This window comes from Malaclemys terrapin, chromosome 5 (genome assembly GCF_027887155.1).
Source record: "Malaclemys terrapin pileata isolate rMalTer1 chromosome 5, rMalTer1.hap1, whole genome shotgun sequence".
NCBI lineage: Eukaryota > Metazoa > Chordata > Testudines > Emydidae > Malaclemys > Malaclemys terrapin.
Window position 1 is genome coordinate 81,377,266 of NC_071509.1, and position 23,734 is coordinate 81,400,999.

At 40.4% G+C, this 23,734-nt stretch overlaps 1 protein-coding gene across 3 annotated transcripts in view; it reads right to left on the reverse strand.

Moving 5' to 3' along the window:
- Nucleotides 1–23,734, reverse strand: part of GUCY1B1 (guanylate cyclase 1 soluble subunit beta 1) — a 56,358-nt gene that overhangs the window by 28,162 nt on the left and 4,462 nt on the right. For all 3 annotated transcript variants that reach the window (XR_008445091.1, XM_054029877.1, XM_054029878.1), the window contains exons 3-4: nucleotides 5,628–5,728; nucleotides 4,255–4,373 (exon numbers count right to left, since the gene is read on the reverse strand). Coding sequence is in view for 2 of the 3 variants with exons in the window: in XM_054029877.1 (XP_053885852.1) it covers nucleotides 4,255–4,373; nucleotides 5,628–5,728 (220 nt within the window). In the remaining variant the exon portion in view is untranslated. The remainder of the gene's footprint in view (nucleotides 1–4,254; nucleotides 4,374–5,627; nucleotides 5,729–23,734) is intronic.

Consider the following 23,734-nt stretch of genomic DNA (forward strand, 5'->3'; position numbering starts at 1 on the left):
CTATGGAATCATTATCATGACTCCATTTTACTATTCACGGTGTAATGGCTTAGATAGAAAGGACAATCAGACTGGCTGAATAGTGTCACAACCCAGGTAATCATCTACCAATACATTTGTCAAGATTATGCACCCTCTTCACTTACTGGGTCCTTAGCATGACCCCACATTCCTCCCCCCCACCCTTAAGACTTTCTAGCACTGGGGATTGTTTTGTGATTTTTGCCAGGTCAGGGAGAGGTACAATGAAGATGTTTTAAATGTGCAGGTTGGATCATCTCCCTTTTCTTAACATCTGTAGATCTTCAAAGTTGTGAAGGTGGCGTGAACAGCTGCTACTTTTCTTGGGAGGCCTCCAAAGGAAATGAGTCTCTTATAAATGAATTCCTTGGGATGCATGCATCCTGGAACATCCTCCTTCACTTTTTTTAGTTTGTTATAAATTTGTATTTTTATTGCATTGATATATCACTACATCAAATTAAAACGTAAGAGGCAAAAATCTGTGAGCTCAGAGTCCAGCCATTAATGGGAATACAAGGGAGAAGAAGATACATGGATCCAACCCCTTGCAGATCTTTGCAGAGACCAGGAACATTCCTCTTGGGGGGTGGAGACCAGGTCTGTAGTAGCTTGAAAGAGTGTGGGTGAGAGCACAGCTAGAGAGCTAGCCAGGTGCACAGAGGGGAAGTACACTGTGGACTGCCTGAAAGAATGGTGAGCTGCTGTTCCAGTATGTGCTCCCCAGGAGCAGCTTGGGTATGTAGACCTTTTGGAAGATGTCTATTAAGAAGAGACTCAGAAAAGAAGGGTCATTTTCCTATACACAGAGTCATCCACACTTGAACAGTCTCAAAAGGCGTTTGAGTCCAATATTATGGAAAAGGGCATAAGATGTATTCCAAGTACTGTTTTTCTATAAAATATTAGCACCAAATTCCAAAACCCTTACTCACAATTCACTCAGCCACTAGTCCTGTTGAAATCAATGTAATTCCTTTTCCTGATGCTCTTACACAACATGAGTAAGAGCATCAGAATCTGTCCCTTAGAGATCTTTAGCAGGTAGTCTTACATTTTTTATTTAATCTTTGCAGTTCTTCTTGTGAATATTTCACATATATTTTGTAAAGTTATGTTATATTTGGTCAGCCTTGCACATATCAATATACTGTTTGCATGGAGATCAATTCCTATGGGCTAGGCAGTTGGTATTCTGTGACTACTGCTTATTATGCTAAACAATAATTTCACTATTATCTTGTCATCCTCTCCTCCAACACCATAGCCTTGTTTGCTGTATGTATGTAGTGTCTCTCAGCATATGTTAAGATTGTAAATTCAATAGGAGATGGGACATCTTTGTGTGTGTGTGTACGGTGCTTGGCACAATGGGGCCTTGATCCCCACTGGGGTTTCTAAGAACTACCAAAACACTTACAGTAATAGGCCAGTTTCTGGCTACCAGGCTGCTGTAATTTATGTCAGGGCTGGGGAGGGGCTACAACTTTCAAATCACAGAACTGTAATCAGGTCTCTGATGATGCCTTTCTTCTCTGACAAATGGATCTCAGTGCAGGAGAGAATCTGGACCAATAATCATAAACCAAATTGGAAACTAATAGAAACTATTTGAGTGTGATTGCCTTTCAAACTCACAGTAATGCTGCTCAGGTATTTATGTGCTATATTATGTATGTGGATTCTTTTAGTGAAGAGAAATAAATTATAGATTTACTGTACTGCACTGCTTTTACAATTAATTCAACAGACAACTGAACAATTCCCTGAAGGATCTGGTATTAACCACTACTTATGAGTCTGATTGATTTTCTTTAGGTAGTTTTTAACATAAAAGCACATTTGGGAGTTCTTAGGTTGCATCTCTCTTCATGCTGCCTCTCTGTGCCATATTCTCTTTTAATTTAACATGACTAGCAATTTTTTCAGGACCATGTTGTACAGTGAGGGAAAAATACTTTAATTTATGTCTAAGTATTGCCCTTTTGTAGTTTCTTTAAATGTGCCTCTCCTTATATGTCTTTATATGTCTGTGGCTTTCCTATAAACAATCTCCTTTAAGACTGATTCCAAGGAACAGGAAACATAATAGTCAAGATTATTTTCACAGGGTTTAAAAACCAAACACTTTTGATTGCTTGTTATACTGTGGGCTCAGTATAGATTGTCATTTAGATCTAAGTATTGGGACTGTCTTTTATTATGTGTTTCTACAGAGCTCAGCACAATGGACCCCCATCTGTATTGTGGCTTATGAGCACTTTTGTTATACAAATAATAATTAGGATCATCTACTAGCATGACTTCTAAGAGCAGTAACAATAAATCATGGATAACTGGAACTGAGCTTCATAATTGCAGCTACAAAAACCAACCTAATGTTGTCAGTGCAAATACTCATTATATTCTTCCTGTTTATATTTACAAAAGTGCAAACGGCCAATGTCATCTGTTCAAACTGGAATTCCAACAAATGGCAGTCTCAAATGTTAAAGTTACAAGAATACAAATGTAATGTGACTACTGAGGTTTTCCTGCATTACAATCTTACCTTCAATTTTCTCATCTGGTGAAGAATGGAAAGGGGAAGGAGAGCTTGCCCATTAGTCTGTTCCCAAGATGAGGAGGGAACAAGTCAGCTATGGATTTTAATTTGGTCTGTTTCTACCCTATCAAATCTTGCTCACCCAGGGATTGCAGACTGGCAGTATATTATGGTCTGCTGAAGGCTGCATATTCCTATAGGCCTGTGCCAGGTGCAGCTTGTGTACTCAACTAGAGTACAAAATTATTGATGGAGGTTGTTCTGCAAGTTAGAATAATGAACTGTTTGAAAAAGAGGTTTTGATAGCATCTCTCCTTGTTGTTAATTGTATGTGGTGCCCTATGCTGGGAATATACAGAGATCCAGTCAGGCTCCCAAGTGGTCAGATCAAAGAGGTATTGCAAGTAATGGTTGGTATGCCAGGGTCTGGGGAGGTCTTGGTGTGATCTAGGTCTCAGTGAAGGCATCCAGATATATGCAAAAGCAACTGAATAACTGTAGTCAGAGAGCCCTTAAATCAGGAAGAAAAATAAACAACAAACTATGCATCACACTCTTTTCACTTCTTTATTATGGACGAGATTTCCAAAGGCACAGATGGCAGTTAGGTGCCCAACTCACATTGGAAGTCAATTGCAATAATAATTTATGCATTTGAAAATCTTCCCAATGTCTGAATCAGTCCATGTGCTTTAAACTTATTAGAGTATATGTTTCTCACTGAGAGCTCTGTACATTCTGAATTTGAAATTCAAAATCCAAACTGTTTTCATGCAAACAATTTCCTTGGAACCAAAAAAAAAAAAAAATCACAATTTTATCCCACACCTAGATCAGCTCCTCTAGAACTGAATAGATTTCCTCCACACTAATGATGCAAAATGGATTTTCATTTTTCAACAGAAACAACAACATAAATTCACACTGTCCTGAGAGATTGGGGCAGCACAAAAGTAGTATAAAATCATCTTTGCTCTACCCCATTCCTCAACATGTGGACAAGGACTGACTCTCTTGGCTTGCAGATGAGCTATGAGACAGAAGTAACAGCTTGTACTTCTCAAAGAAGCCGAATATTGCACATATAGAAATAATCAGTATCTGCAGTATTTAGTCAGACGGGCCTCTGGAGGAGAAAGAGCCCATCAGTCACTAGACCAAATTTTCTGCTAGTGTCAGTTAGTAAGCTGCACCCATTGACACCAGAAGCAAATGTGGTCCAACATGTCATTACACATCTATTCGGAAAGGAACAGTGTATCATATTGCATAAAGAAAAACTATGTTAAAAGACTGTTACTTAGGTTGCAAAGTCAAGCAGTTGAAAATTAGGAAATGCCAGATTTATTGTTGCCTCTGCAACCTTAGTTCTGCCCCCTGCTATCTCCATTCTGTGCATTGAAGAACTAAGGGGTCCTGTGCAAAATATTGTATGTGATCATGTAATTAAAGACTGCATCAAAAGGCATATGCAATAGGGGGTGTACTGCCAAAATTGTCCTGAGGAATGAAACTCTACATCAGGGAAAGAGAAAGGAAGCAATTTACTAAGGTCACCCACCAGGCCAGTGATAGAGATCCGAACAAAACCCAAGCTTCCCAACTCCCAAGCCAGTGCTCTACCCACAAGGCCCAATTCTGCCTGTCCAGTGCTACCTACTTTAAGTTGCTTGGCACAAAATTCTTACCTGCAAAAATTCTCTGACATTTGAGCCCAAGACACGTAGGATTGTGTCATAACCAGATTCTTGACAGAATACAAAAAACATCTTCCCAAACATTTGAAGGATTTCCCCAGCATTAAGATCTATTTAAAATACAGAAAACTTGATTCATTTAAGGCATGCATTTGTTTGTACTTTGCTAGTAATTTTAGACTCCATTTTATGATACAATAATTATAATGTAAAATGAGTTATTTTGCATATTGTATTTTCTATCTGCAATCCAGAGAACATGCTCCAAAAGCAGTAGACCAGATCAACCCCACCACAGAAAAAAAAATATCCAGGTAATTTTTCCATCCACTTTTCCTCCCTCCCAACAACTATTCCTCTACTCAGTAATAAGCAGTGGTTTCACCTCTAACCCCACAGAACCCCAAAGATCAATGCAAGCCAGATTTATCTATGCAAAAACAGTGCATTCTTCCCCAGAAGCCATGGTCTTATGGGTTCAGTGGCTGGTTGCTGATTCACTCTCACTGCAGAGATAGAGTGCAAATAAGATAATAGGGATAATACTACACCTCTACCTCAATATAACGCTGTCCTCGGGAGCCAAAAAATCTTACCACGTTATAGGTGGAACTGTGTTATATCGAACTTGCTTTGATCCACCGGAGTGCGCGGCCTCGCCCCCGGAGCACTGCTTTACCGCGTTATATCCGAATTCGTGTTATATCGGGTCGCGTTATATTTGGGTAGAGGTGTACCTTTCTAATTCCAGCTCAGAGCTGCAGTAGCTGAGTCAATGCTATCCAGATTGATGACCTAGGTGGAATGAGGTGTGCCCTTCACAAAAACATTGTCATATTGGTCACCCTTGTTAGTAATTTCAGCAGAGAAGCCAATGATTAAAAGGACATGGAGACTGAACTATACTATCTAGAGGTCATCAGGTGGTTGAGGTACAGTACATTGAAGGGAGGGAAGGAAGGAGGGGGGACATGGTGGCACACTGTAGTGCACTGCCATTGCATGTAATATTATATATGTCTTGTGCATAAAAAAAGGTTTTCACTTTCATGAGCTAGCACTCTTACATATATCATAAGCATTACATTCATTCTAAAAATATAGAAAGAAGAAACTGATTTTAAATAAACATGAAGAGCAATAACTCGTTTTCTGAGCCAGTCTTTTTTCTAATCATAACCACACTTTCACTTCCTCTGTGTTAAATCCCCCTGTTGCACATATTTGTGTCTTTATTAATCTTACATATATAATTTACTAGCAAACTAATGCATTAAAGTTACAGAGAAAGTAGTGACCTCACTACAGGAGGCCTGACCCATTAAAAGCAGGTATAATTTCTAAAAGATAGCCATATTACTCACTAAGGACTTTGCTTGCTGCTGCAACCAGATCATATGTTTTGGAATCATCATAAATTATTCTGACTAGAAACTGTCCTTCTTCATCCAATTGTGCCTCTTTCCTAAAAGAAAACAGAAGGAAAATACTGTCATCAAGAATTAAGACTTATGCACTGAATATATAAGTCAATTACTTATAATCTGGAATATGTCTTTTAAATGAAATAAGTTTGTTGGCTCCACCTTTGAGAAGTTGGTTAATGTTCAACATTTAAATTACACTAAGAAGAGATCTGTTCCATATTTCACTGTAATTAAGGCTTAGTACAAAACTTCTACTCCCACTCTTATCCTGAAAACCATAAATCATTGGGAGAAAAAAATCTCCTTTAACAATAAACAATCTCACAGAAGGAGTTATTCAGATAATAAAGACAGAGTGTAACATTTTAGAATGGGTTATTCTTAATATCCAATAGACTGGAAAACTGCAAGAAATAAGATAAAGAGAATATACTTCAATATAGGTTTGTTCTGAAGATTTTTTTAATAGACATATTATTTCATAGTTTGTATAGTGCCTAGCACAACTGGCTTCTAGGCACTAACACAATACAAATAATAAAGAAATAACAACAAATCTGTGCTGCTGTTTCATTCTGAGAGTGCTCCTAGGACAATGCCACAAAAACTTAGGTAACATTTATTGTAATTATTTATTGCTATTTATAAGGGAAAAAAACATTTATCTGAAAACTGTAGGCAACCCAAACAAAGCAAACCAGCAATTAAACCCAGCATGTCTGCATATCCCTAACAACCTTCAATAAATAAGACACAACCTCCAGCAACACACTCTTAATAAATAAATCAAGACATCCTGTTATTATACAAAAATCTCAGCCCCCATTAAGCCCCTCCCTCTCTAACAATGTATCCACACTAGAAAAAAATGTGTGCTCTAGCTAACATATGGTAAAATCCCATTGAAGACAAAGCAGTTTATTCTTTTCACATGTGCAGGTCAAGCTAAACACTGGAGGGGGTCTAAGGTTTACTTCAACCCGTTAACAGGCGTGAGAACTACAAACTGCCTTGTCCTCACTGGGGTTTTACCAAGTGTATCACCTAAAGCTTGGTAAAAACGCATCTTTTTTTTTTTCTAGTGAAGAAAAGGCCCTAGGCAACTGCTAACCTTTCAAGCAGGGCTATTGTTGATGCCCATGCCAGATGCACATTTCATACTGCTGCCAGGTTAAAAAAGGTGAAAATAAAATGAAAAGGAAAGTAGGAAGAGAGAACAACAAACCCTCACTTTATTTCCATAAATATAACATCAAGTGTTTCTTTCAGTTTGAACACTGAGTCAGCAGCTTGCCTGATAAGCAGCCAGCTGTCTAGCCCGACTGCTTCTTTTCTCTGGGCTGAAAGATAATAGGATTTTTCACTACAATCAATGTTGTTCTTCCTGTGGGGTCAATTGTGCCTTTTAGGCACAACCCTGTCTTAAGGGCAGTAGAGCTATAGCGGACTCCCATGCTTCTCGGTGTTCTGCCCTCCCTGAGCTCTCCAGTATGCCTGAGCAATATGCACGGTTGCACTATCCTCACGTTGGTGCAGAGGGGTGAAATGGTCCCAGTCCCACCACCTTTGGGCAACAAGCACCTTCATGGGAACAAAGAAGGAGCAGTCCTTGTGCTCCCTAAGTGCAGGAACAATTACAGTCTCTGGCCCTGACATGGGGGGTGGAAACTATGGGAAGGACTTCTTGCACTTTCCCCCCATGCACCTGTGAAAAGGGCCAGACATAATCTGGCCCCATATTAGCTCATCATTACTGGGCACTGCTTTCTTATGAGGTGGACATGTAATTGGGCACAAACTGTTTTCAGCTATTGAAGTTCTAGTGTGTTTCATCAGATGGCTTTGGTTTGGTATTTCTCATGTTTTGCATATACCCCCCCCTTCTTTTCTGAATACAGTTATTTTTACAGTGATTAATTCTCCTTGTGTGGGCTTGCCTGTGGTGATTATTGAGAGAGACACAGTGTTGCTTGTAGGAATGGTGATAAAAGAAGGGGTATTTATAAGTCTTTGTGTGCTTTAATTTATACACTAGATTATATTTCAATTCAGAAAACTAATGTGATCTCTCAAGGCATTAAAATAATACCTTACAGTGTGGAGGGTCACACATACTTTATTAAAAAGAAAAAATATTCTTCTGTCTATACACATCTAAGTATAGCACTTCAGAAAAACAAAGGAAAACAAAAGAGGCAGGCAAGTTTAGAAGAGAACTGGTGAATTACACTTTTTCAAGTGATGAAAAAAAAAATCCAGGGAAAGAATTGTTCAGGAAAAACCACAGAATTAGAAGAAATCATAAGGAAGAAAATGATGAGGTAGATCCTAATAGTGACTCAGCAAAGGTCATGTGAGTCCCATGGATTAAGGTAAGGAGAGAGACATTTATCTTCTCAAGTTTGGAGCCATCATCCTTCTAGTTTACAAACAAAAAGGAGCCACTAGTAAGAATGAATTACTAGTATTCCTAGTAAGAATGAAAGGCTTTTGTTATAGCGGGGTGATAGCAGAATCATAGGTAAGTCGAGACAAGTTTACTGTTATCAGCCAATTATTTTACGTGCTCTTAGTTTCCATTGGCCAATGGGTGAAAAAAGTATAAAGCATGGTATAGATCTACTGATAAAATCCTCCAATCCCCTTCCCAGCAATAGAATAATGCATCTCTCTAACAAACATCATAAAGTGATGGTCCTCTGATCAAATCAAAATTATGTTAGATTGTATTTTAGATTCTAAGTTCCTCGAATTGGCATTCATCTATTTAAAAATGAAATTATGTAACATGCTAATTCTTTACATGAGAGATAGGAATTAAACAAGCAATCACAAATTACAGTTGCATTAGACAGCCATAAGAGAATGGAAATATTTCTATTAAAGGGCAGAAAGCTCTGAGAAGTATGTATTCTTGTTCAGAAACCACACTGTAATATTTTTAAAATATTCATCTATTAAGGAACTAGCACTCCTGTGAAAACCTTGGGGCCAAATTCTTAGATGACATATATGGTGCTTAAGTGTGTGGGGCCTGATTCTGATCTCAAATTGTGTATTTCTATTGCCTTCAAAGAAGTTACTCTGAATTTACACTCTGGTTAGTCATCAAAAATCTCTGCCAATCTGAAGTTAGTATTCACTGGAAGTCTTTGAGCCATCTTCCTCTTTTTCATCCTTGCCTTCCTCTACTCTTCTTCAACCTTATTTTCCTATTCCAGGGCAACAGCTACAGTATACAATCCAAGGATCTGTACAAACTTTAATTAATGACTGATTTGTCACAACTGCTATGTGCAGTAAATATTATTATGTTCATTTTGTGGACAACACAAACAAGTAGAGTGGTTTGCTCAGAGCAATGCAATAAGTCAGTGGAAGACCTGAAGTTAAAACCATCCTATATGGTATTCTATAGGATGGTTCAGTTAAACTGCTGAAAGGCTATCATTTTCTATTGAGCTCTACAGGACATTCCCATAAGGGCTGACAAAGAGCCATACATAAACAGGGAATACTGACTGCCAAATGCAAAAAACAAAATAAAGTGATAAAAAGAAAAATATATTTTCTCCGTCATCCATCAGTTGTGCTAGCCTTAGGGGTTATTTGAACAAACAGGAGGTTTTTTAAAAAGCAGGCAGAAGTATCATGTTTAAATTGGCAGTGTCCATTTAACATCTTCCTCTTGTACCGCAAAATAATGCCTGCTGCCCAGTCCCCTCATTCATTCCCTAGGTGAGGCCAGATCAGCCAGTCCACAGGATAGCAAGTTTCAATGACTCCTGATCCAAGCTGAGAAGCAGAAAATGAAATCTCCAACACACTCTGAAACTTTCCCTTACGCCCTCTAGTCCTTTGTGTGCCAAAGCATAAAGTAGAACACACATGCATTTGGAAATGAAACAGACATCCTTAAAAATATTACACTCTCACACAAGCTGGTAAAAACTTAATTCTGCCATGCATTGAAAATGTCACTGTAATCTGGGAGAACACTGTGCTGTGAAAAAGTGGTAAAAGCCATCTATAAACAGTTTTAGTATCTGTGTCTGATACGGATTGATACCACCACATTCCACATACTTTAGGATATTGTGTATTTCCTTGCTTCATAAATATATTCCCAAAGCTTTCCCCACAAAAGTCTCTAGTAACTAGGCTAAATGAGACACTCTCGGATGTTAAACGGCTGCCCCATAGTTCCTACTTATTTGAAACTCCTGGCTTCGAAAGTTGGACTCAGACATTTACAGACAGACAATTGCTGGTGTATTTAAGCAAATGGAGAGGTAGAAGGAGCCTGTGACAGAAGTGGTAATTTCCTGCAATCTTTGGGAGATCTCACTGAATTAAATTTAAATAGCTTTGGAGTTCACTGTATTATAAATATAAAGTTTATGTATTATTATGGGATAGTCTGTAACTTCTCTAGGGAGATGATGGCCAGTGTAAACCCTCGGAAATGATATGAGCTTCAAAGGACTATTTCAAACGATGTGCCAGGCAAGAAGGAACTTCTGGGATAAACTTCTGCGACAGCAACTCTTTGTTGTGATTATACAGTGTGAACGCTTAATAGTTGTTCCTGTTTTGTAACGTTTTATTAGTTTAAGGGATATTCCCTGTACATGTCATGGGAAAATGCCGCTAGAATTAGTAACTATTTTCAAATGGCAAACAGTGTAATGGTGCCACTTGTATATTTGTGGAGGCCTTTTTGCCTACAAATTCATAGCAATATAGGTTATCTGATAATAAGTTTGCTTGGGGGTACATAGTTTCAATAATGCTGCAACATATTTGGCTACTATTTCAATATTCACATACTGCAATACTTTAAGCTTACCCTTTACTAATCAAAACTATGCCATACACTTTAAAACACGATGTCAGTATTACAGCTTTCCTTCACTTTTAAGTACATCAATCTGTTTTTAAACAATAATAATTTAATGATTGTAAAAGTGGGTAGATTAATGGCTCTAATAGTATAACAAGTACAGTGCAAGCAATGCCAATTTTCACATGAACCTCAGTCCACTAGGATTGGGATGAAACCACTAGCATATGCACATGAGCCAGTGAACAGCAACAAGATAGTAAAGACTGTCTATCCTAATTGACCAGGACAAACCATTACCTAAAGGCCACACCTTCCTCATCCAATTACCCGTCCCCTGAGCCAACAAATCACCCACATTTTTAATATTACCAATTGAAAAGTCACACCTTATTCAAGTGTAACATTGAGAAATATTGTTTGGAAACCAGGGTACATAATACTTGAAGTCAGGCAATATGATCTACGATACAGGGCAATATGATATACTGTACAAACCTCTGAATGAGGAGCCTAGAGGCCTGGGTTCTATTTCCACCTTTGCCACTGACCTGCTGTATGACCTTATGCAAGTCACTTTACCTCCTGTCTCTGGTTCTCCTCTTATCCCAGTCGTTCTCAATCCGCAGCCCGCTTGTGGCCCAATCAGCACACAGCTGCATCCCATGTGACATTCTCAGGGCCATACAGGTGGTATATATACATTGTGTGGATGTGGCCCACATAACACGTAGAGAGCTCTGCATATGCGGCCCACAATGGTAAACAGGTTGGGTACCACTATCTTACCCTTTGTCTATCTTGTCTATTTAGATTGCATGCTATTCAGACCAGGGACTGTCTTTCACTGTGTTTGTCCAGAGCCTAGTACAATGGGGCCCTGATCCCAGCTGAAGCCACTAGGTGCTATGGAATAATAAATAATAATTTGATTTCAAACTAAGCAGACAAATAGCAAAATCTCAAAAGGATTCTGTTAAAGGGCATGTTCACGTAAGACCACCTTCATAGAGTGTTGTATAGTCAACCAGGGAATTCAAAGCAGTTTAAGGTTCTATGTGGTACACTAGTTCCACCCATGAGCTTTCAATTGACCTCTACTGAAGTTTTGTGCAAAGATCATGGGAAGAGCTGGATAGAAAATTTGGAAGATTCTAGATTTAATGAAAAATGGGCAACACTTTCCTTCAATAATTTTGCTGAAATATTTATCCCCATTTTTGACCAGCTCTAATTGTGAACAATAGTTAGTATAACAGTGATAACTTGGAAATTTTATGCAAATTGTAGGATCTGACCACAGAGGTATTAGCAGTGGTAAACATGTAATGATTTCTTAAGAGACTGGCTGGTTTCCAGCCAGTAGCAACAATATCTGGCGAACTCACAAGTGCAGCTGTGGTTGATTTCTTAGCAAGTTAGCGACATTATTGTAGCAAACTTTTAACTTTTATATGCACTTTTCTTTGAAAACAGCTTCCAAGCCAAACAGAAAAAGAACAGCAACGTGATTTACGATTTATGTCACCTTTACATTTCTAAAAACAAAAGAAGGGTGTACTTCATTCCTAACTAGGGGAACATACTAAACTTCAAAAACTCCAGTAGACAGACGCTCTCACTTCTTGCCCAAACTGACCCCCAAGATAGGCACATCAGGCCTGATTTATTATTGCTCTGAACTTGGATAGCAATTTACACAATTACAAAATGTTACCAGATCAGATAACCAGCAGTTTATACCTACTTTACACTCATTTTGCACTCGTGTAAAAGGCTAAACAAATTGTGGGGAAACAGAGACTCAGACTTACGGTCTTCTGAGGTTCATTAGTGCTTTCCCCAACAACCCCTTCCCCTTGCCCCCATAAATCATCCAGGTCAATCTGAACAGGAGATAGCAGAGCTGGCAGGGGACTCATATAAGGCTTAACAGTGATCCCATTCAAGTCAATGGAAAAGTTTCCAGTGCTTAGAATGATGCAGTATCAAGCCCTAAATGAGCCTTGCCTCAAATTGATCTAGAGGGAAAGAGAGAAGAAAATTAAGGGTCCTTCATGCCTTTTGGAAAGTGCTGTCATTCTAGCAGCACAGAAAAACGGATGTCTTCAGGTGCTTCTAAACATGAATCCTTTGAATCCTTGAATCTCCATGAATCCTTTGAAAGTTTGTAGTTTTGTGTTTGAAAACATATTCCCATTATTAGATTCACTGTCAATGTTAATAATTTACAAAGAGGGATGAAGACTTAACATTTGGACAAAAACTGTCTTTAAAAAATGAGAATTTCCATCATTTAAAAAAAAATTAAATTACTGATTTCTTGTATTTTTATTTCACTTGTAGAGCATAATAGGTTTACACTGCAAAGCACAATGAGACATGACCTAGAACAAATTCATTTTTGCTTAGTACAGAGATCTTAATTAGCATGCATGGCAAGAGACTTGCTATTAGCATGAAGCTGTAGGATCCTGAAAACATAAAAGTATTATTTGCTTTCTTTTGGCTGGGGGAAAGGAGCAGTTTGCCATCCATGAGAGACCTTAGAAGTAGCTTAGTCTGCCAAGATCTCATCCTACATTGTTTTTATATATGTGTCTCTTACACATTCGGTATTTCATACACAAGGTGGATATTTAATGTATTTTTTGCTGTGGATCTGCTGAATTTAAAGGTAATTAGAGTAAATTATAGTCAAGTGAAGAGTTGCTTCTGTTGGATACCCTTTTTCCCTTTGATTTCTGTACTTGCCATCCAATTGTGTCCTATCATGAAGTTGAAAATAAAAATAAAACCTTTCTTTAATCAAAAAAACTTCTTTATAGAATAGTTACTTATATTTTGCTTTCAGCTAAATAATTATAAAATATTATCGATATATTTAGAAAAAATGGTGGTACAAATCTGCTAGAAATAAATATTTTGTTTTCTGAAGCTGTGCAGGCTTCTCCGTGACATGATATGTACTATACAACCTTGAACAATTAAATTATTGTTTAGAAGCCTCTGACCTCCCCTTTACAGATCATCTCATAAACTGAAAGCCCAGCTGTCTCTCTTCCTATCTAGACTGTGGTCCTGAGAGCATACACTGTGTATATCACCTTAAACACCTCACATAGAACAACATTTCCAAAATCACTCCTAGAAGTTTTTGTACAGTAGGTATTGTTTCTGTTGGGATTTTTGCCACCATTGTGCTTTACTATTCCTGGTTTTCCATGGATGCTGGGAAGTAATTTCCAAGGATGGAAAAAATGCTCATCAGGATGACTACACTAGACAAAATAACCTTAATGATATAATAATGCACTTAGACATTGGGCATGATTCTGATTTCATTGACAATGGAATAAATCAAGAGTGAGTAACAAGTAACTGCACTAAAATCAATGGAATTACAGAGGTGTAAAACTAAAACTGGCATAACTGGAATCAGGACCTTTGCTTCATACCAAATGCATTCTTTAACATTTAAATGATAAAATTACTGACTGATGTATTACCTTAGAACAGTGTTTCCCAAACTTGGGACACCGCTTGTGTAGGGAAAGCCCCTGGCGTGCCGGGCCGGGCCGATTTACCTGCCCCGTCCGCAGGTTCAGCCGATCGCGGCTCCCACTGGCTGCGGTTCGCTGCTCCAGGCCAATGGGAGCTGCTGGAAGCGGCGCGGGCCAAGGGACATACTGGCTGCCGCTTCCAGCAGCTCCCATTGGCCTGGAGCCGCGAATCGTGGCTCGGCCCACGCCGCTTCCACCAGCTCCCATTGGCCTGTAGCAGCAAACCGCGGCCAGTGGGAGCCGCAATCGGCAGAACCTGTGGACGGGGCAGGTAAACAAACCGGCCCGGCCCGCTAGGGGCTTTCCCTACACAAGCAGCATCCCAAGTTTGGGAAACACTGCCTTAGAGATTATCTGTACCTTTTTTACACTAATCATCTTCCTTTCAGATGGTTCACTGGGGCACATTGTTAAGACATATCAAAAGTATTGATCTACCTAAAAAAACAAAAGACCTGTATGTATTCTAGATGGTCTGAAGATATTTTAAACATTCACTTGGGAAAAAAACATAAATTACCATGAGCCACAAGATTAAATAAAATGGGAATCTATCCAGGAAACTGACTTTCTGCGTAAAGTAAATAGGTGTATTTATAGATTTCAGAACTCAGAGTTGCTTCCCAGGTCTATGGACTGGAGATGAGAATGTTTAATATAGGCTTTCAAAATAAGATAATCCTAGGAGATACAGTCAACTGTAACAAATTTACAAGCTGCATGTTACTACGCCAAATACTAAAAATATGATAAAGAATACAAAGCCAGTATTATTTTGCTTCCTTTACACAAGTTGACTGAAAGGAATGCTATTTAGAAAAGGCTTTTGTAAGCATTTCATTTGTAATAACTGATGTATTTCTAGCACTTTTTATCCCAATAGATCATCTCAAAGCACTGCACAAACTCTGGGCTAAAATAGCCCCCTGCACAGTGAAACCCAGGAGATGGAGCGAGATGATGCAAAAATCTCTGGCTCATATTATGCCATCATTTCTTTTTTTTAGCAGAAATGAACAGAAGTGCCTCCACAAGGTTCCCCTAATAGAGTTTCCTTCGATGGAAAGTCAACCCCTTAATGTTACAGGTTTGTATATGAAAAGAATCACTTTACTCTTAATATTCAGGTTATTGTTAATTAATCTTTGGAATAATATGAATGAAAGAGTTTCATTTAGGAATGTAACTGGCTATCCATTAGTGCCACTTGAAACCACTATTTGAAAGAAAACTCATTAAATGTTAAAAGGGATAATGGAAAAAAATGAATTCCTCTATTGGCCTTTCACTAATGAAGATTTCATCCTGAATTATCTTTCAAACACAAAGGAAGTCAGTTCAGTAGCATCTTTTTTACACACTTATGGCTTTTCCAAAACCATTATGAGCTCAACTGAATAATTATTATGTCTGTCTTCTGCACTATGGAAACCCATACAATTGTAAGGGTGCCATGAAAAATCAATTTTCCACAACTTTTTGCAGACCACTGCAGTTAATTATATTAATTATATTAAGCCTGGACATATTTTGTTTTTTTTTAATTAGGTCCTACATGATCCAAAATAAATATGGACTTTCAACCTAACCTATAGATAGAGTTTATTCTTTCATCAAAGTGCACTGATAGCAGACAATTAAGAATAATTAACATTGTATGTATGCAATGCCTTTGATCTTTACAAAGCTATTTACAAACTTTGAATACTGTGTGCAGTTCTGGTCCCCCATCTCAAAAAAAGATATATTTGAATTGGAAAAGGTACAGAGAATGACAACCAAAATGATTAGGGGTGTGGAATAGCTTTCATAAGAAGAGAGATTAAAAAATACTGGGACTGTTCAGCTTAAAAAAAAGAGAACTAAGGGGGGATATGATGGAGAGCTGTACAATCATGAATGGTGTGGAGAAAGTGAATAAGGGAATAAGGGATAACACAAGAACCAGGGATCACCCAATGAAATTTATAGACAGCAGGTTTGAAAACAAACATAAGAAAGTATCACTTCATACAACACACAGTCAACCTGTGGAACTCATTACTAGGAGATGTTGCAAAAGCCAAAAGTATAACTGGGTTCCAAAAAGAATTAGATAAGTTCATGAAGGATAGGTCTATCAATGGTTATTAGCCAAGATGGTCAGGAATGCAACCCCATTCTCTGGGTGTCCCAAAGCCTCCAACTGCCAGAAGCTGGTACTGGCCACTGTCAGAGACAGGGTACTGGGTTAGATGGACCATTGGTCTGACCCAATATGGCTGTTCTTACGTTCTACAGGCAAATATTCTTCCTTCAGCTACATGGGTGTATGGGCATACAAGGCTGGAAGTAGAGAACCTCTTCCCTAGAGTGTAAGAGAATACTAACTAGGAGACAAGATAACACATTGGCCCGGGCTCAAAAAATCAGTGGTGGGACTTGCCAAGCTCCACCCACTCATAACTCCTAAATGGGATGCCACTCACAGCAGATTGTGCAGAGCTTCATATTTATTAATTATTATTATTACTTAGGCCCCATTGTGCTAAACATTGTACAAACATATAGTAAAAGGATGGTCCCTGCCCCAAAGGGTTTATAGTCTAGGTAATATGACTGTTCATCTCTTCTTATGTGCTTTAATCAGCAGTGAAACTGTTCACAATGTAATTATATAAACTGTTGGCATTAGGCTTCAGAGTGGATGACCCTCTGTAAATGAACTGGGGCTGTTCATGCCATTGTTACAGCTTTCTTTCCATATCACTTCTTGCAGCCTCAGGCAAACATGATTGCATTGTTCTACATCTGGTTCATTTTTAAGGTTTTCTTCACTCTTGGAGACAAGTTTTTTAAAATTAAGTCTTAGATTTTAGGGGACAAGAGGCATCTATAAGGGAACATTTACCAGTTTGCCATACTGCCACAAAATGGCTAATTTCAAACACTGACAAGCATGATGAGCTTTCGCTGCAAGCATGCACTAAAGGGGAACACATTCTGTTCGCTGGAGCATCAGTAAGGTCTGCTCCAAAGCACATTCCTTCAAGTCTCCCTGAATCACCTTGAAGCTAATACTCCACTCAGACCCATACCAAGCGTGGTTTCAACAAGGCAGAAGGGTGTGTGTATGTATATATATATATAGAGAGAGAGAGAGACACACATACACACCCTTCTGCCTTGTTGAAACCATATATATGTAAAAACCTATGTTATAAGATTATTAATAAGATTGCAAAGTTAAAAACTAAAAAGTTAGGAAATACTAGAATTAAGGTTGCCTGTGCAATTCGGCATACGCATTATGATGCTGTCTTTAATTACATGATCACATACTATTTTTTCCAAAGGGCCCCTGGTTCATTCAGTGCACAGGACAGATGGCGTTCAATTACTGAGTAGCTATTCGATATTTTGTTTTCTCCACATTGTTCAATGAGTGGTTCAGGCCTTACTTTTTTCATAGTATTCAAACTCTGCTCTGAATAAAGACTTAGTAATTTCCTCCTGGGTCTTTCTATGGGGTCATCACTATAATATAGGAGTGCTTCACAAACATTAATGAATTTATCATCACAACACAGCACTTAAGAAAGGCAGTAGATCAGGGGTTGGCAACCTGCGACACACGTGCCAAAGACGGCACGCGAGCCAATTTTTGATGGCATGCTGCTGCCTGCCTGGGTCCTGGCCCCACTCAGCCCTCCCCCTCCAAGATCTCTCCTGCGGGGGCAGGAGGCAGAAGCTTGGTCCAGCCAGCAGCCAAGCTCCCCCCTTCCCCGCTTCTTCCCCCAGCGTGGTGCATTCCTGCCCCTCCCACTCCCACTCCCTCTCCCTGCCGCCGATCAGATGATCGCCCTTGCGAGAGGGAGGGGGAGCGGAGCCGCAGCAAGCTCGCTGCTCCAGGGAGGAGGCAGAGAAGAGGTGGGGATGGGGCCTTGGGGAAAGAGGTGGGGACGGGGCATATCCCCTCCAGCCCCCTGCCGTGAGCACCCCCACAAGCCGAGCATCCCAGCCCTCTGCCCTGACCCCTGAACCCCCCCACACACCCAGCCCTCTGCCCTGACCCCTGAACCTCCCCCACACCCAGCCCCATGTCCTGACCCATGAAGCCCCCCACACACTCACCCAGCCTTCTGCCCTGACCCCTGCACTCCCCCCCCCACACACACACAGCCTTCTGCCCTGACCCCTGCACTCCCTCAACACACCCAGCCCTCTGCCCTCACCCCTGCACCCCCTCACCCACACACAGCCCCCCCACACCCGATGCCCTGACTCTTGCACCCTTCCCCACATCCCCACCTCCACCCTGAGCACCAAATGGGAGCTCCTGCACCCATCCCCCCACATTCCCACCTGCACCCCCAGTCTGGGGTCCCTGCCCTGACCCCTGAACCTCCCCCCACACCCAGCCCTCTGCCCTGACCCCACACACACACAGCCAGACCTCTGCCCTGACCCCGAACCCACCCCCCCACACACAGCCCTCTGACCTGACCACTGCATCCTCTCACATACCTCCAGCCCCCATTCTGACTCCTTCACCCCCCACACATACCCAGCCCTCCCACACCCCATGCCCTGACTCTTGCACCCCCCCACATTCCCACCCCCACCCTGAGCACAAAACGGGAGCTCCTGCACACACACACACACCCCACATTCCCACCTGCACCCCCGGTCTGGGGTACCGGCTGCCGGCCCCTTGCCAGCCGGGGTCCCACAAGCCCCGCTCAGCCTGCTGCTGAACTAGGTGAACGGAACCCCAGGCCAGCAGCGGGCTGAGTGGGCCGGTGGCATAAGATCAGCATTTTAATTTAATTTTAAATTAAGCTTCTTAAACATTTTGAAAACCTTGTTTACTTTACATACAACAATAGTTTATATATTATAGACTTATAGAGAGAGACCTTCTAAAAAAACGTTAAAATGTATTACCGGCACGCAAAACCTTAAGTTAAAGTGAATAAGTGAAGACTCGGCAAACCACTTCTGAAAGGTTGCCAACCCCTGCAGTAGATAGTACTATCCCCATTTTACAAATGGGGAACTCAAGCATAAAGAAATGATGGTCAAAAGTTTCCACTAATTTTGGATGCCCGATTTGAGGTGTCTAGGACCTGATTTTTCAGAGTACTTGGCATTATATAGCACTTTATATGTTCAAAGCCCTGCTCCTGTTGACTTCAGTTGCAACTCTGAATGCGCTGCACTTCCGCAATCAGACCGAGAGGCAATCTTAATTCTGATATTTCCAGACTTTTGAATGCTTGACTTTGAAACGTTAATAATGTTGTTTATTTTAACACCCTTTTTGTGTATAATTTTCTAGGTTGTTAAAAAAACAAACTGAAAGCAAAGTGCAGGCTCATACCCTAAGTCTTTAAACTACACAGCTTCCCCCCCACATCCCGCCCCACCTCCTGAACGTTGGACTGGGGCTTGATTCTCACAGGATTTGCCAACACAGAAAAGTGTGGGGGTTTTTTCACAAAGCTCAGCAGATACACCTGTTGTCAATATGTTGATAGTCTAACATGAACACTCACACCGATAAAAAGACAGACTAGTATATTCATTTTGTAGGTTGTCAATCTCAAACATTGCAGAATTATTTTATGATTTGTTCTGTTTATTGGAGCATAAAAACAAAGCACTTTTTACTACACTAAAAATTCTCATGAAATTATGTGACTTTCGAAAATCCAATAGGTGTCACACTTAATAACAAAAATTACAATAAAATATTAAGTAGAAAGCTTGTTAAAAGTTGTGACAATTATTTTATACAACTCTGTGCTACAGCAACTTCAAACATAGAAAACAGATCAGATTCTCTGATTCTGAAAAGTGCCTAAGGCAATTGCGGACATTTTCAAAAGCACCAGTGGCAGTTAGACACCTAACTCCCATTGAGTTTCAATGCCTAACTTTTAATGGGAATTAGGTACCTAACTGCCAGTTGTGCCTTTGAAAATCTTCCCCAATAGTTATGGCACTCTGACACTTCTCTTTATAAGAACCTAGGAGCCAGAGGAAAGGAGGGGGCAGACTGAAGGAGGGTCTGGGGGGCGGGGCGGAGGAACTGGGATTGTGTGGGCAAGGAAACTGGGGAAAAAGTTGGTGGGTGATGGGAGTGCAAGGGGCGTGGCCCAGAGGGCATGAGACTAGGACTTGCTGTGCAAGGAGACAGGGAGTAGGATCAGAAACCAAAGTGGTGCAATCTAGGACTTGCTAGGTAAAAATGGGATGTGAAAAGGAGCCTGAGTGGGATAGAGACAGGCCTGGAACAGGAACAGGTTGGAAGGGATGAAGCAAAAGAGATCCAACCTGAGGGAGAATGGGTAGAGGAGTATGAATCCACTAGAGCACTTTTCCTTTCAGAAGCCCCCGAACATGCTATAAAAATTCCATGGCCTAGCAGGGGAATGGGGGGTCTCCAGGCTTCAGCCACAAGGGGGCTCCTGCCCTGCAGGGGGCTCAGGGCTTCCACCCCATGGGGCACCTGGGTTCAAGGCTTCTGCCCCACAAGGTGCCAAAATTCAGGACTCTGAGCATCAGCCACCGGGCACCAGGGCTCGGGGCTCCAAACGGCCCTGCCTGGCAGACTCCCTGAAATGGCTCATGGACCTGCACTGGGCCGCAGACCCCCGGTTGAGAACCGCTGCACAAGAAGCACACTCTTTTCCAGAAACTGGAATGGAACTTAAGATTCCTGAGTCTCACCATCTCTCAGATGTCAGCAAATAGCTGTGAAACCCACAGGCATCATCCCCATCTACAGGATGACAACCTACTACTGCTATCAGTTACTCCATTAACTCAAGTGGCAGAGGTTTGTTCAGTGCCAATCCTGCCGTTGACCTATGAGGTGTCAATATGATGCCACATGATAGAATTTCTGTTTTTTTCAGTTTGCTTTTTAAAAACTTAGGAAATTACACACACATAATATACTAAAAAATATTATTAAGGTTGCAATATTATAAGGTTTTATTGCCTCTATTTTGTGCAGAAGTTGGATGTCCAGTGAATGAGGCAAGAGATTACAGTGAGAGAACAGATGGTGTCATGGTTAAAGCAGTTGAATGCTGCCCTTGGGAATGATATTCTATCCCTGCCTGTGTCACAGAATTGATACTAGCAAGTGAGTAAAATGAAACTTTATACAGGTGGTTATTAATTGTATAATCCTAATTTTCTGGATGCCCAATTTGAGCTTTGCCTAAGCGCTGAACACTCATAGCTGTAATCGAAGTCAATGGGAGCTGAACTTGAACATATAAAAACCCACATAATGTTAAGTACACTGAAAAATCTGATCCTACGGGGTCTCAAATTTGGCACCCAAAATTAGCGGAAACTTTAGACTTCAATCTCTGTCTCAACTCCCTATCTGTAAAATTGAGATAATAAAACTCCCTCACTTCCCAAGGGTTTTGTAAAAATAAATTAATTAATGTTTGTGAGGCACTCACTTAATATAGTGGTCAGCACCACAGAAAAGCCTATAAGGAAATCAATAATTCCATCTTCAGGGCAGGATTTGAATAAGGTGCAGTAAATCAGGCTTGGGCCACACATTAAACAATGAGGAGAAAACAAAATATTAAATAGCTGCTCATTAAGTGAGCACCATCTTTCATGGGCACGGAATGAGGCAGGGGTCCTGTGGAAAAAATATTATGAGATTATGTAATTAAAGACTATCATAATGCACAAGGGAGGTTACATGGGCAACCTTAACACTGGCATTTCCTAACTTTTGACTTCTTGACTTTGCAACCTTAATAATGTTCTTGTAGCATAGTTTTGTGTGTGTAATAAATACTGCATTTTGCCTTACTCTTTACTGCTTATGCATTGATATATATATATGTATTTAAAAAATGGTCTGGTTTTACAGCTTATTCCTTACCTGAAGTCATTTCTCTGAAGTGTTCACAACTGTTTGTTGTTGAGATAATTATATCAATTGTGAGTATTGACCGTTGTGACATGAGGGTGCCCTATCGCCAACCCACACCTACCTCCACACAATACATCAGTGCTAGCCAGATACAGTGCACTTTTCACTAGTATTCACACCCTCGGAGGAATGGAATTTCTCAAGGGCTCCAGCGACAGCATAGATCCTCTGAAGCCCTTCCAGTGAACAAAGAGAAAACTTGCAAGATCAATCTATAGTTCAAATGCTCACTAAGCGATTTGAAGTGGGACTGACTTTTTGTTCTGGGTTTGTACAGCGCCTAGCACAATGGAATCCTGGGCCATGACTAGGGATCCTAGGTGCTACTATTACTGCTAATATTAATAATAAATTCACTTTGAAAGTTTTTCTTTTCTTCTTTGCTGCTGTGTGCATAGGACTCCTACCAACGTTACTAAGAATTCTCCATTCTGACTGGCATCAGATTAGACCCCTTTTGGTGGAATCTGTAATAATTAATAGTCCATCTAATTTTCAACTCAAACTCCAGTTAAATAATAATATAGCAGTTTTTATGATGGAATTTCAGGCAAAAATATTAGCTATTGGGTGATATGGCGGCTTTCGAAGTTGGCTTAGAGACAGCACTGAAAATGTGAGATAGTAGCTTTCTCATGGATCAATGGCAGAATTGTAACATCACCACAAAACACCTCAGGTAAGATCATATCAGTTCACACTGGGAAGTTTTTAAACATTTCTGGGGAGGAGCAGATTGGTTTAAGTCTTAATTTGGGGCTTCTCATAACTTGGACTACCATGCAAAGGACTATTAGATGAGGAAGAACCACTAATTAGCAGGCAACCCAAACCTTGAGTCTGGGCATGCAGATGCCATACATCCATTTATTTCCCCACCACACAACAGGTGGGCAAAGAGGGGCAGGAAATGTCTGGAGCCTTGGCTCCATTGCAAATGCTGAGCATTGGGAAAGCAAATTACTCCCCCTCCTCCCCCGCCCCCGGATCAAGGTGGGGAGCAAGGAGGGAACTGTGGCTCCTGGGGTCACAGTAACATGCCACCACTTGCTATGTACATATTGTGACACATGCTTGTTCTTAGATTTTCTTTTCTAGGGGGTCTAGTATGGTATCACCAGATGTTTAGCAGCAGCCTTTTGCAGTCAGGACAGGCTTCAACATCTGGTCTACTTTTTCTATACTCACCAGGTCATGTAACCTTGTTTTACGGGAACCTTTAGCATAGAAACAGAAAGAAGACAAAGATTTCATTTGAATAATTTTCTTTACCTCCAGATAACACGCTTGGCTTAATTTCCCAGAGCCAAGTATTTCAAGACCTGCTATTTGGGAAGAGGATCACTTATTCTGCATTCATTTTAAAGGAGACTGTAAATGATCTTGTTGTTGTGATGAAGAGCTTTGCTGTGTGTTTTAATAAGACATTTAAAATCTCATTCATATTTTTTTTGGAAATCTCACTCACTGAAAGTGCCACAGGTTGAGGGTCAAGCCTGGCCAAAAACTAGATACAAGAGGCCACAGAGGCACCTTTGATTTGTTTAAAGATAATCCAGCTCAAAGCCTAACCACAGTGGTGGAAGCTCAGGATAGACAATAATTTACATATTCTCTATTGGAAACATTGCCTCCAACAATCCCATATGGTCTTAGGGCTTCTGAAACTAATGTGCACCTG